Source organism: Eublepharis macularius, chromosome 17, assembly GCF_028583425.1.
Source record: "Eublepharis macularius isolate TG4126 chromosome 17, MPM_Emac_v1.0, whole genome shotgun sequence".
Taxonomy (NCBI): Eukaryota; Metazoa; Chordata; class Lepidosauria; order Squamata; family Eublepharidae; genus Eublepharis; species Eublepharis macularius.
The window spans coordinates 22,506,174-22,519,925 of NC_072806.1; the positions used below are offsets into that span (position 1 = coordinate 22,506,174).

The 13,752-nt window shown below is 44.8% G+C and overlaps 1 protein-coding gene across 2 annotated transcripts in view; it reads right to left on the reverse strand.

The window, feature by feature from the left end:
- LRWD1 (leucine rich repeats and WD repeat domain containing 1) overlaps window positions 1-13,748 on the reverse strand; it is a 41,230-nt gene extending 27,482 nt beyond the window's left edge. Inside the window, exons 1-5 of one of the 2 annotated variants that reach the window (XM_055001398.1) lie at window positions 13,661-13,748; window positions 10,032-10,171; window positions 8,510-8,744; window positions 5,198-5,317; window positions 2,353-2,505 (exon numbers count right to left, since the gene is read on the reverse strand). In XM_055001398.1, coding sequence (XP_054857373.1) covers window positions 2,353-2,505; window positions 5,198-5,317; window positions 8,510-8,744; window positions 10,032-10,111 — 588 coding nt within the window. In that variant the 5' untranslated portion in view covers window positions 10,112-10,171; window positions 13,661-13,748. The remainder of the gene's footprint in view (window positions 1-2,352; window positions 2,506-5,197; window positions 5,318-8,509; window positions 8,745-10,031; window positions 10,172-13,660) is intronic. The other variant, XM_055001399.1, reaches the window with a different exon arrangement.
- Window positions 13,749-13,752: the final 4 nt, after the last annotated feature.

The following is a 13,752-nucleotide window of genomic DNA, read 5'->3' on the forward strand; positions in this document are numbered from 1 at the left end:
TTGCATATTTTGAAGAAGCCCGACGGACCTCCAAAATGGCGCTTTTAACCTCTTCTTTAGTCGTCCTCGCGGGTATCGCCAATAGTTCCGAGACCACCTCCCACAGATCCTTTTTTTCCTCCTCTTTCACGTTTTGGAGACGCAAAATTGTCTGCGTTCGTTACATCTGTAGCCTGATCAGCTGGTTCTCAACCAGCTTCAGCTCCTTTTTTGTAGCCTTCACAAGTGACGCACTTTCCAGAGCAGACTTTTCTGCCCCCCCCGCTGCTGCCTTAATGGTTTTCACTTTGCTTTCAATTAAGCCCACCCTTTGATCAGTTTCGTTCAGCTTGTCAACAAAGGGTTTTATGGCTTCCACCACCGCCCTGCGCACCAACTCTTCGAGCGACTCCCCCTTCAAAGTAGCCGAGATTGACTTACCGAGAGCGGGACTTTGCTTCTTTGCTGCCATTTTGGGGGGGGGGGCGCCAACAAAATTCTGGAACTCAACGAAGGGGAAGAACGAGTCTTCTTCAGATCAACCTCTCCTTCACAAACGCTTGTAGAACAGAAGGGATTCGCTTGTTTACGGGCTTCCGCCTGTTTCTTTTATTTGCCGTTTCTCGTTGCCCGGCGGCACTCGAGGCGCCGCGCACGTCTGCCGGCCTCCATAGGGACAAACGGGCAATTCCCCCCCCCCGCATTGATTTCGGGGAGTTCTTCCCGCCGCGTCCCGGACCCTGGCTCCCTCCCTGGGAGTCCTGGGGGCTAATCCTTGCGGATCAGCCGCCCGGTCAGGGTGCCCGGTCGTTTCCTCCCGGACCAGCCGAGAGGAGCGTCCGGCATGGCTGAGAAAACGAAACCGAATCCTGGATATCTCAAAACATTACACTTAGTACAAAGACAATTTTGGTGCCCAGCAATGAGAAAAGATGTGTCTCAATATGTATCCTCGTGCTCAGTGTGTATAATGGGAAAATCAAGGAAGAGGAACCCCCCTGGACTGTTAACAACCATTGGAAACTCCCCCTAGACCATGGGCTGCGATTTCAATGGACTTTATTACTGATCTTCCCCCCTCAAAAGGACACACAGTCATCCTAGTAGAGGTGGATCTTTTTTCAAAACAGGCTCATTTTATTCCTTGTACTACAATTCCTACAGCTAAGAAACTAGCCAGCCTGTTCCTGAAGCATATAGTGAAACTTCACTCATTTCCTAATAAGGTAATATCCGACAGCGGTCCACAGTTTGTTGCCAACTTCTGGCGGGAGCTCCTTAAACTAGCAGGGATTGAACAAGAAATTAGCTCCGCCTATCATCCCCAAAGCAATGGACAATCCAAACGCACAAAACAAGTGCATGAACAGTTTATAAGATGCTACATTAACTACCAACAAGATGATTGGTTGGATTTTCTTGATTTCGCCAAATATTAGAAAAATAGTGGCTAAAACTAGAGTATGCAAGGGTTTTTACTGTTCAATGCTTAAATTTATTTGAGTCAGGACTACTATCACTAGTTTTGGCAATACTTACTTTTAAAATAAAAGTCCCCAATCTTATGCAGTGGCATGTTTTTATTTATTATGCTCAACTGGTTTATATAATAATCATAACTGCACTTGTATACCACTCTTCTAGACAGATTAGTGCCCCACTCAGAAGGGTGAACAAAGTCAGTGTATTATTATCCCCACAATACAGCTGGGGATGAGAGGAGTCACTTACTCAAGGCTGCTTATTGAGCTCATGGCAGCAGTGGGATTCGAACAAGCAGACTGCTGATTCCCATCCCAACCACTTAACCATTATGCTACAGCACAACAATCTGCATATGATCCTACTGCAAACATGTTTCTGATTACAGGTGAACTCTACATGCATTATTAAAGCTACAATCTGTTAAAGAGAAGTTCTCCTGCCATTTTAACTATCTCACTGACCAGCCAACTCAACTGTGAAATGAATAACTTTTCATGAGCGCCCCATCAGGGAGCAATGTCAATACTCACAAAAGGCAGATGGACTGAAAAATATAGAGGGAAGTGGATAAGGAACTTCTGGTTTCAATGTTAAATTCACAAGCCAAACCATCAACCAAATCATGGTTTAAAGGCTGACCACATGTATTCTAAATATACAAATTTTGGCCTTTGCAAAATTCTATGTCATTAAGCTGCTTTGGGGCTGACTTCTTTCCCCTTTCAATTAACCAATGAATTTTGTATTCCTCTGCTCTGCTGGATGAAGATCTATTGTAACTCACTTTGAATGCAAAATAACTCTAAATTAATTACATGGAGATTCTGTGGCAGGTATTCGGATCTGAACACTCAAAGGGCTACAGAAGGTGAATGGGACGGAACTTACCCGCCATCGAGTGAAGTCGCTGAGTGAGCTGGGTCCATATGCGACATTAGCTTGTGCAGACCTGACAAATTTTTTCCTGATCGATTTCAGTTGCTCAGGTGACAAAGTTTTAGGTAGCTGGTTACGGAAGTTTTTCCCCCAGTGAGCAGTGACCTAGGCAAAGAGAGAACTGCATTGAACTCATCTGAAAACAACCGATGGGATGATCTCCTGTACTGACTTCTCGATGTATACTGTGCTGAAAATATGAGAATAAAAAAAAGCTTGTCTCTATGCATTAACGAAAGGAGGCTAAGGAGCCCAGGAACTAGGATGGGTCTGATCACGGAAACTCATCCATGGATGACCAGGGGTGTCCAAAAGACCACTTCACTATGCTGAAATCCCAAGCAACAGTCCTCCTCTCTTGGACAATCGTTAAATTCCTTCCTCCTCCCCTGAATCTGTAGGAATTGTCTATTGCCATCCCGCTTCATCTCCTTCCCTTCTACTTGACTTCAGTTGTTAACACAGAAAAAAGTGAGGAGAAAAGGGATGGGTGCGTGTGGTCTGATGATAAAATTAGTCCCGAAACATTCCTTCATCAATCAAATAATCAATCAAATCAGCCAACTGCAGCAACCACATAATGTTAACATAATTTATCATGCAGTCGGTATCATGATCACAGGAAAGTTTAAAAATCATGAGATATTAATCAGGCAGTTATGTTGGAGCAAAATCTTCACTCATGAAATACCTTCAGTGTGAATACTGTTATTAAGCAATGAGTATTTGTATTTAAAATACACATTAACTTTTTAGAACTCACCATGATGTCAGGTATTAAGCAATGCTGAATTTTGTCTAGAATTATCTCTACATAACCAGACCCACTGATGAATCATCCTAACCTCACTCTGATTTCATCTTCACTGTTACTTCTTCCCTTCCTAGTCACAACTTCTCCTGCATCCAGGTATCTCTCTCCTACCCATATGTAACTTAATGACTTTGTGTGCATCACTTCTGCACTCTCAGCACCTAGTCCACTGTGATCACTGTTAAGTAGGTGTGTTTATTTATTTTGTTGTACCAGCCAGTGGCTTGCCCCTATGTACAAACTCTGTTATCAGGTTCAGAGTATTTTTTTTTGCACATAATCATACAATTCCTGAAATAAGTGGTACAGTATATATACTGCACTAAGGGAAGCATGAATATCCCCCCCCAACAAAGTCAAGTTTGTAAGTTAGTTGTGCTCTTGGTCTCCTCTTAGGGGCCTGGGATGAGGCAGCAGCAAAAAGCACCTTTTATTAGATTTGCCTGATCCACCAACTCTGCCATTTTATTGGAATAGAAGGATGTTGCCTCTGTGGTACCAGTCCAAGTAAACTTGCATTTGGACTACACTACCGTAATGCAGTCTACAAAGAGCTATCCATGAAAGCAGTTTGGATGCTACAACAGAACAGAAAGCAGCAGCCAAACTGATTTCTGGTGATAATTTTAAAATAAGTTCCATGATTATCATTATGTTTCTGGCCTAAATTCAAGGTGCTGGTGTTTTACTTTAAATCTTTTGGGCTCTTGACCTGGAATAATGGAAGGAATCCTTACTCCAAGATGTTCTTTTCTGCTCATTGAGACAAGCCACTGATTAAACACTGGTGGTCCCATCTTATATAAGGGTGATGGCCACAACCGAGTGGGAATACCCAGTGATTCCCCCCACCCCCCATTGCAGAACCAACTTCCTGCCATGACTTGTAAGATCCAGATCCACAGTACCTTTAAAAAGGACTTTTAAAAAAAACATGTATATCCACTCAGGTTGTTTTCCTGATCAGAGTATTAAGGATATTTTACCATTTTGCTCACTACAGTTTTTGTCTTGTCGCTCATTATATGCTGTTTAAGTCATGTTATATTATTTTAAATTCCTCACTTTGACAACATGGTTGGTTATCAAAACAGGCACTTGCGGAATGCAAATTAGCCTTAATGGGAAAGTGACAAGGAGCTGGAGAACCAGTTTCTCTGGTTGTAAAAAGCGGAATCCCAGTAATTCAGGAGGACGTTACAGGACTAGACTCTCGCTCCTACAAATCCCCAAACTCAGATGGATTGTCTTAATAGTACACTGCTTTGTGCAGGGCTAACGCAAAAGCAACTAATGATTTTCTACAATAAAATAAAAACCAAACAAATAAGGCTCTCTGGGAGTTCTGCAGCAATTAGTATCTGTACTAGCCTCCTAGGACTACAGGAGTACACAGCCAATCCTCCATTTTGGGTTACAGACACTCCTTCAGCATGGATCCTAATGCCCAGCTTTGTACTTTAAGCATTGCTTTAAATACCTGCTAGGAAGCACTCCACAATGCAGTCTGAAAACAGAGCTGGAGAGAGATGCAATACTGAAACAGGACCTGGGGACAGATAAAATAGAGGAAGCAGAGGGCCCAGGAATTGTAACAATGGCACCAGGCCAAGACGGGCTACGGAGTACTGATTCCTGTGAATTTTCAGAAACATCAGTGGGTCTTTATCAAGTATATTCTTTACAACCTACATTGTGTTTGTAAAAAAAAAGTTTAGATTTTTAAAAAATGTAAATGAAAGCAATGCTGGCCTGCCGCATACAGTTGTGCCAGTATGCTTCTTCATTGTTAATCCAACCTGGCTACAGATAAAGAACATGCTTAAATGAATGTCAGCGTTCATTTAATATAGGCGTAGTTTATATTCACCCCTCATGCTGAAGTTCCAAAAGGACAGAATAAGAGGTTAAAAGCCACAGCTTTGGTCCCAGTGCCGTATCGCACCACAGATGGGCATATGAAGGAGGCATCAGTTAGCTTACCCTGCTGGTCAGCTCACGACTGTTGACCACCCTCACGTGATTGGCCAGCTTGGTGACATCCTTGCCGTTCAGCTGTCGGAGATTTCGCAGAAGAAACATGACCTTATAGTCATCGCTAGGCTGGAGAGAGGAAAAAATAAGAAACAGCCTTGTGAACCAGCTAAGCCTTTTTAAGCCAAGTATCAAGCCTTCCCTATTCTACTCTATGAGACCTCCTGCCTTCTTATATATTTTCAAGACATCATCCATATTAAGCCTTTGTCTGAAGCAGAAATTAGCCTTTTTTTGACTTGCTGTCATTTTGCCTCTATTTCTGGTACAAGAGCTGGATTTTGTTGCGTAAGACTGGACAAGCATACTAGAACGGTGTACATAGATGAGAAAAGTTTCTAGACACTTATGGAACAAATCTGAGTGGTAAACAAGTCCAAAAACCTGCTCGGGGAAACACTGATGGATGGAGACCAGGTAAGATTAAAACAAAAGGGTAGACTCTGTCAAAAATAGGGGAATGGGCTGAGAATGAACTATTTTCTAATAAGAAATAGGAGAGTTCTGGATTGAATATGAGGAGAATTTCCAACAGCAATAATGCTGTTGACTATCAATGCAACCCCAAGTACGTCACCTCAACCTTATGGACTTCAATGGACTTAGAAGGTTGTAACTCTGCTTAGGATTGCATTATATCTATCTGTCTTGTTTGCCGTGTATAAGCCTCATGAAATGAGATAGGATCTAAAGATGCCCGAACTTGATGCAGAGGATTATTATAACCAAACTACCCTGACCTTAGAAGAGGCTGTCTACTGCGTCTATGCATGAGATATTGCTTTGGGTTTGCCCCTGTCCAATCAGGAGGCACGCTCGGAACACTAATCCATGCAGAAACACAAGGGCAAGCTCTTTGACAGCAGGCAGCCCTTACTCTTTGACATTCTAAAAATTTAGTGGTCTCTGCAAATAAACGAGGGTATTGCTGGAAAAAAATATATTAGAAAGGGACTTCAAGTAGATACGATATCTATATTGTTTGATATATCTATGTTTTTTAATGACAGTCTTAGGATTGCTTACGCTGTTTCATCATTTCTTCAACTCTGTATTGGATTTTTGCTGATGTTAAATCTTTGCAATTTGCATTTATACACCCTAAGGGATTGTTTATTGAAATGTCCTTGATATTGACTGTGCTAATCTCACACTAAGTAATTTGTCTTGAGTCTCAGTGAGAATGGTGGACTATCGATAAATAAAGAAATAATAAATGTAACATGTCTTTTCTATTATATTATAAATGTTCAGGGTAAACTGAACCTTCTGGACAGGGACATCACAAATGCTTAACAAATAATAATATGAAGTCTTTTTAATTGTAAGAGTTTGGAGTAGTGGTTAAGAGCAGCGGGACTCTAATCTGCAGTGCCGGGTTTGATTCCCCACTCCTCAGTTTGAAGCCAGCTGAGTGACCTTGGGTCAGTCACAGCTCTCTCAGCCCCACAAACCTCACAGGGTGATTGTTGTGGGGAAAATAATAACATACTTTGTAAACTGCTCTGAGTGGGTGTTAAGTTGTCCTGAATGGCGGTATATAAATCAAATGTTGTTATTGTTAATGTTCATATTCGATTCATTCAGAAAAAAAGTTTGCTTTAGTTACTGAGGAAACATTGATATAAACCATGAAAGTGAACTATGACTCACAAAAGCTCATACTGAAATAAGTGTTCTTGTTCTTTAAGGTGCCATGGGACTTGTGTTTTATTTTGCCACTAGCAACAAAGCCCGTTGTGCAAATAAATACAACGGGCTCCAGAAAGCTGGGGTGGGCTGGTGGGGGGGGGGAGGAGGGCTGGCAGGCAGGCAGAGGGGTCTGAGAAGGACTAACAGGCAGGAGGGATCTGGGGAGGGATGGCAGGAAGGGGGCAAGGGGGGTCTGGGGAGGGCAGAGAGGCAGGAGGGGAGAGATGGCAGATAGGGGGAAAGGGGGTCTGGGGAGGGCTGAGAGGCAGGAGGGGTCTGGGGAGGGATGGCAGGTAGGGGGCAAGGGGGGTCTGGGGAGGGCAGAGAGGCAGGAGGGGAGAGATGGCAGATAGGGGGAAAGGGGGTCTGGGGAGGGCTGAGAGGCAGGAGGGGTCTGGGGAGGATTGGTAGGCAGGGAGAAGGGGGGGTCTGGGGAGGGCTGAGAGGCAGGACAGGTCTGGGGAGGACTGGCAGGTAGAGGGGCAAGGGCAGGTCTGGGGAGGGCTGAGAGGCAGGATGGGTCTGGGGAGGATTGGCAGGCAGGGGGCAAGGGGGGTCTGGGGAGAGATGAGAGGCGGGAGACGTCCTGGGAGGGATGGCAGACAGGGGGAAAGTGGGGTCTGGGGAGGGCTGAAATGCAGGGAGGCAACGTGCTCCCCGCCCTGTGAGCCCGGGCCGTGCCTCGCTGCTCTCGGTGGTGACGGGGCAACTGGGCGGGGAGACAAAGTGCCCGCTGCCCTGTGAGTCCCATCGCCCCAGCTCTGCCGAGAGTGGCGCACCTGGCTCTGGCGGGGCTGACACGGCAGTGGGTGCTTCGCCTGCCCGCCCCCCCCCGGCTCCGCGGAGATTGGCGTGCCTGGCTCTGGCGGGGCTCAGAGGGCAGTGGGCACTTTGCCCTCGCCCCGTCTCCACCGGCGTTTGCAGGCACACCACTCTCCTCTTCTTCCCACTGGGCAGAGCCAGGGCAATGAGGCGGCGCCCTGTGAGTCCCGCCGGAACTGGGCCGCGTTACTTCCGTCGCCCCGGCTCCACGGAGAGCGGTGCAGCCCGGCTCCGGTGTGGCTGACGCGGGAGAGTGGCGTGCCTGGCTCTGGCGGAGCTCAGAGGGCAGCGGGCGCTTTGCCCTCGCCCCAGCTCCACTGGAGCTTACAGGCACGCTGCTCTCCTTCTCCTCCCACTGGGCGGGGCCGGGGCAACGCCCTGTGAGTCCCGCTGGAGCCACTTCGCCCCCGCCCCGTCTCTGCCGAAAGCGGTGCAGCGTGGCTCGGCTCCGGCGGGGGTCAGAGGGCAGCGGGCGCTTTGCCCTCGCCGTGGCTCCAATGGAGCTTGCAGGAGCACCACTCTTCCCGCGCCACCCCCCTCTTCCTCCAACTGGGCTATGAAGCCTGCGGCAGTGGGCCAGGCACATTTGCCTGGCCCTCCGCCCCTAGAGGCACCCACTGGAGGCAGCGTTCCATGGCGCCCTTTTTTATTCTGGTGCACTCGCGCAGGCCTTTGCAATCTTGACTGCAAGACCTTCTAATCCCATGAATGTATAGACTCCTGCAGATTGCCAATTATTATACTCACTGTCAGGTATACATTATTCACATAGGTTAGTTCTTCCAGCTGTGGGAACTGCTGCAAGGCAGTCACATCTTCAAGCTGATTGTTGTTGCAATTGAGAATCCGGAGGTTTGGCAGGCTTAGGTTGTCGGGTAGCCGCTCTAGCAGATTGTCAGACAGGTCCAACTCTTGGAGGTGGCGGAGATGAGAAAATAATTGTGGTTCCAAATCTTCTGTTGTTATTTGCAATCTGGACAGGCTGGAAAGAAAAAATTCTACTGAAATCTTATTCTATTCAATGCATCTCCTAAACCCATCCCACCAGGCCTTCCCCACACCCCGTTTAGCAGCAGACTTGATGATGTTCATAGCAGTTCCTTTACACGTTCTCATGCTGTGGCTACCAATTCAAATCCTGTCGGGGGAGGCAAAGGTGGCTGTACTATTTGTGGTTTAGTGACAGAATATGTGCTTTGCATGCACAAGGTTCCAGCTTCAATTCCTGGGATTTGTTGTTAATGGAGCCCAGGAAGCAGGGCTACAAAAGACCTCCTTTTGCCACAGACCTTGGAAAGCTTTTGCCAGTTGGAGTTAATAACAATGAGCTTGATTGGTCAATGGTGTAGTTCATATGTTCATTACGGTAAGAGACCTCTAAATCAGAAATGGCTCTTGCAGATGAAACAATTCCAGAATCAGCGAAGCAAAGCTTCTTTCATTGGCTGGGTTCATTGTGACAAAGCTGCAACGTCAACCTGTTTTCAATACCAGGATTTGTTCCCATAGTTCTAAAATGGGACGTTAATGTGTTTGCCATGTTAATCATCAATGTTCAATGCTTACTGGACAGGATAAAGCTTCATTCCCTTCTTCTTTCCAGTATTTGCTTAAAGTTTTCAAAGCCCTACAATAAGAATTTCTTTCTGTTATTCAGCAGTGGTAGCCCCTGAACAAGTTATGTATCAAATTATACCCCACATTTCAAAAGCACTTAAGGCAGCTTCCAAAAACAACCAAGCATAAAAATGAAAACTGCAGATATGAAAAAGGCATATTAAAATAAAATAAAATACAGTCAGGGATAATAAAAAAGGTTCAAGAAGCATGAAAGAACCAAGGCCAGATAAAACCTGTAGATTTGTCACAATCTCATGGAAAATCAACTACAGCCTAAACAGAATAGAAGTAGATCGCTAAGAATTTGACAACACTGACTGATAGTTTTATGAGTCTATAGTGCACAAAATCAATCTCAAACTGAACCTATTTTATTAAAAATATATTATTCCTTCTTTCATCGACTGTGTTTCTTAGGATTGTGGTTCAACAAACTAACAAAGGATTCATCATTTGAAAATATTTTCTGGATTTTGCATTTTCTTTATTTTTGGCAATTTAGTTTTTTGAGACTTGTGTTTGAACTCTGCCCCCTCATACTGGGAATTGCAATGGAAATCACTGCAAAACTGTGATTGCCTAACCACCTCAAGTTTCTTTTTCTTCACAAACATGGAGCTGGGATTTTGTAACATTTGACTGAACTTACTTCAGAGTTTTGATCTTCCTCAGCCTTGTGGATTTCGGCACTGCTCTTTCCAACAGAAGTTCTGTAGTTATTTTGGACATTTTTAATCTCTTCCAGTTTTCAGTTCACCCAAAACTGTCTGATATCTTTCCAAAACCTTCCTAGCAAAATAAATAAGAGATTAAGATGATAATTTAAATGTCCCAAGGAGAAATTTAGTTTGTAAGACTAGACTTTTGATATGGCTTTAACACAATTCATCCCACCAAGCTGCCTAGTCTTCAAATTCTCCCATGATCTGTTACCTTACCACTAGTTGGAGTTGCTGTGAAAGATCACTGTGTTTATCTGTATACATTTCATTTTTGCACAGGGATGTCACAGACCAGTCTTTTAAAGCATTGCTAAGAACTCCCCCCCCTCTCAGTATGCTACATACAGTACATGCCTTTAAGGTGCCTTCACACACTTCTTTTGATTTTGCTGTAACAGATTGGAATCTGGAAGTACTCAAAAGACAGCAGAAGCCTTACTACTGAAAAATAACAGTTTCATTATTACAAGGATTAAGTTGCGTTCCCAGACAGTTCTCAGCAGCTTGAGCCAAAGGCTGAGATTTGGTGCTTAGCTACATTTTCTTAGAGCGTCTAAAGGAAAATATATCAAGTAAAGGAAAGTCCTATATTATGGAAATGCTGTGGTATTCCCCATTACCATGTACAGATATGAAAGATGGACAATGTAGAAAGCTGACAAAGAAAATCAATTCATTTGAAATGTGTTGTTGGGGGAAAGTTTTACAGATGACTAGACTAAGACTTTTGTACTCTGGTCACATCATAAGAAGATAACACTCACTGGAAAAGACGATGCTAGGAAAAGTTGAAAGAAAAAAGGAAGATCCATCAGATGGATCAACTCAATAAAGGAAGCCATGGCCTTCAGTTTACAAGACTGAGTAAGGCTGCCAACAGCGGGATGTTTTGGAGGTTATTAATTCACAGAGTCACTATATGTCAGAAGCAACTTGACTGAACATAACGTAACTGCATACTCCTGCAAGCATCCCGGTCAACAAATTCATTCTGTTTTGTGTACAAAGTGTTGTGAATTAACTTTACTGTTTCCAGAACAGAAGTGGAATTGCTTGAACTGGATTGAACCAAAGAGTCAGCTACTGTTTTGTGTCAGATGAAATTAGAGTGTAGTCAGTGTCTATTACTGGGTTTATCCACCCCATGAGAATTTATTCTTGTCTTTATTTCAAATTTATTTGTTAATAACTTTCATCTCACTGAATTGCCTTGCTTATCTACAGGTCACTTCAAGATCTTTGGCATTAATCATCTAGGCCAGGGGTCCACGGACATTGGGGGGGGGGGGTGTCTGTGAACTTGGATGGGGAAAAAATTACATCTTTATTTTCACGAATCTAACTGGAAGTATGTATTTTATTGTTTGCATTTCAAAACATTATTCTGAAAAGGGCTTTACCAGACTACCAAAGGGGTCCATGGCACAGAAAAGGTTAAGAACCCCTGATCTAGGCCCTGCATGGGTGTCAAAACTTTATGTTTTTTTATTATTTATCAACCTACTGTGCAAATAATATTTGCATTGTTTCTAATCTATTTATTGGGCATCATCCAATAAAAATCAGAATAATAAATATTAGTCTTTTTTAAAAAGAGTATAAATACTTAAATAAATATTTATTTCTCACTGAAGCACGTGTAAAAAGGTTGTTCCATTATAACTGTTCTTGTCCACAGTGCCAACCCTGCAGTTTAAAACACTTTACATCCCAATATTATGCACGTGTGCTGGGAAGTAGACACACAGGGTTACAACCTTCTGTTAGGGGTTTGAGCTATCTAGATCAATTATCCCTTATTTCAGGAAATGATGTCAGGGAATCCCGAAGTTCTTTGTTGCTTCGATGAGAAGATGGGTAATAATGGATAACTTGCATGAAAACCTGGTCAGTCAACTATCACCAATGTCACCTTGCAATACCTAGCCTCGTGAAAATGATGGGCTGAGAGTGGATTCAAGAGCGTATTCTCAGTTCACACAAGCAACAGGACCCTAGACCCTAGAATGATCTTCAGAATTTTTTTGCATGGGGCTTGCTGAAACTGCTCGTGTGTGTCTTTTCTGCTTAACAACCAGAAGGGTGTTTTACTGCTCTAGGTGTATGCTATACAGGCACTTCAACCAAAGAGTTACTTTGCACAAGCACAGGGGCATTCTCTCTTCATAGCTGAACCTTGCTGCTAAAAGCTTGTGGTTAAATTTAATGAGAGTGCATGCTTAAAGGAAGGATGTGTGTTTCAAATTCTGACCTTTCCAAACAAGGTGTGCATGTAAGTTTTTCAAATTCTGATCTAACCAATCAAGGTGTGTGTGAAAGTTTCAGATGGGGAGGCTTTTCGGAGTGAGCGGATGTCCTACTACCATAACATATGTCTGTTGAGAAATATTTACAGTGTTACATATTTACAGTATTGTTACAAATATAACAGAAACCTAAACAGGAAAAGCATCCTCTGTGAGAAATGAAAAGTCTGGGGGTTGGGGATGTCTTGTTATTCCCTTTAACTGGTCATATGAATCCATCCTAAGAACACTTTCCTGGGGGGAAGCCCCAATGAATAAAATGGGACTATCTTCAGAGTAGACCTGCTTATAATTGCTCTGATAGTGTGCTTGTGGGTGGGTATTTATTTAATATTTGTACACTTCTTTTCAACCATTCAGAGCACCTTATAGGGTGGGAAGAAGAAAATGGCTTTCCCTCATGCTACGGATTTAGATCCTGCCCAAACACCTTTGTTGCTGAAAGGGTAACCTGGGGAGGGGGCTTTTTATCTTATCATTCCTCTTTAACCTCCCGCCCAACACACACACACACATATATCTTCAGCCACAGTATTTCAGGGTGATTTTTGAGGAGGGGATGCGTGGAGAAAAGGGAGACAGTACAAAGCCAAAGATTGCATTTTGCTCGGAAATTGCGGGTGGGGGGTGTTGAACCGCTGAAAGGGGGAAATGGGCGGGAAAACGAATGAGGAGGGGGGCTCAAAGGGTCCAACATGGGGCTGCGTGGCCTTTCCCCCTCCTCCCGCTCTATTATGGGGATTCTGTTGTTTCAAACGAAGATGGACGGGCGAGAAGGGGATTTTGGGGAGGGGGCTGACTGACTGGCTGCTCCCCTCCCCCTCCAATTCTTGCCCATTTTTTTGTACAAATAAACATCCTGTGGACATTTTTTCGCCCGAAAGGTAGAAAAAATGAGGCGCGCTGAGAAGAACCAGGGTGGAGGGTTTATATTTTAAGTAACGGCATCTTTAAAACCGCGAACCGCGCCGGCACTACAGCTCCCGCCATGCCCCGCGCGGCCCGGAGAACGCTTTTCCTACGGCCGAGCCCGACGGGGCGCTGCTGGGAAAGCGAGTCCTTGGCCCTTGCGACCAGCAGCCCCCGTGAAAGAATCGAGTCAGTCAAGCGGCCGGGCCTACGGAAGCAGGTCCGACAAGCCCGGGCAGGACGAGGCGGCGACTCGGCCTCTCTCTCCCCGCGCCTCCCTCCCTCCCTCCCTCGCTCCAGACGGGCCTTGCCCGGCAGGCCCCGGCGGCGACTCCCCTCACCTCTGAGGCGGGAGGGAGCGGGCCCTCTCTCTCCTCGCGCGGCCTCCGCTGGCGCTGGCTCGGGGAAGCGGAAGGAGCCCCAGCCGAGCCGG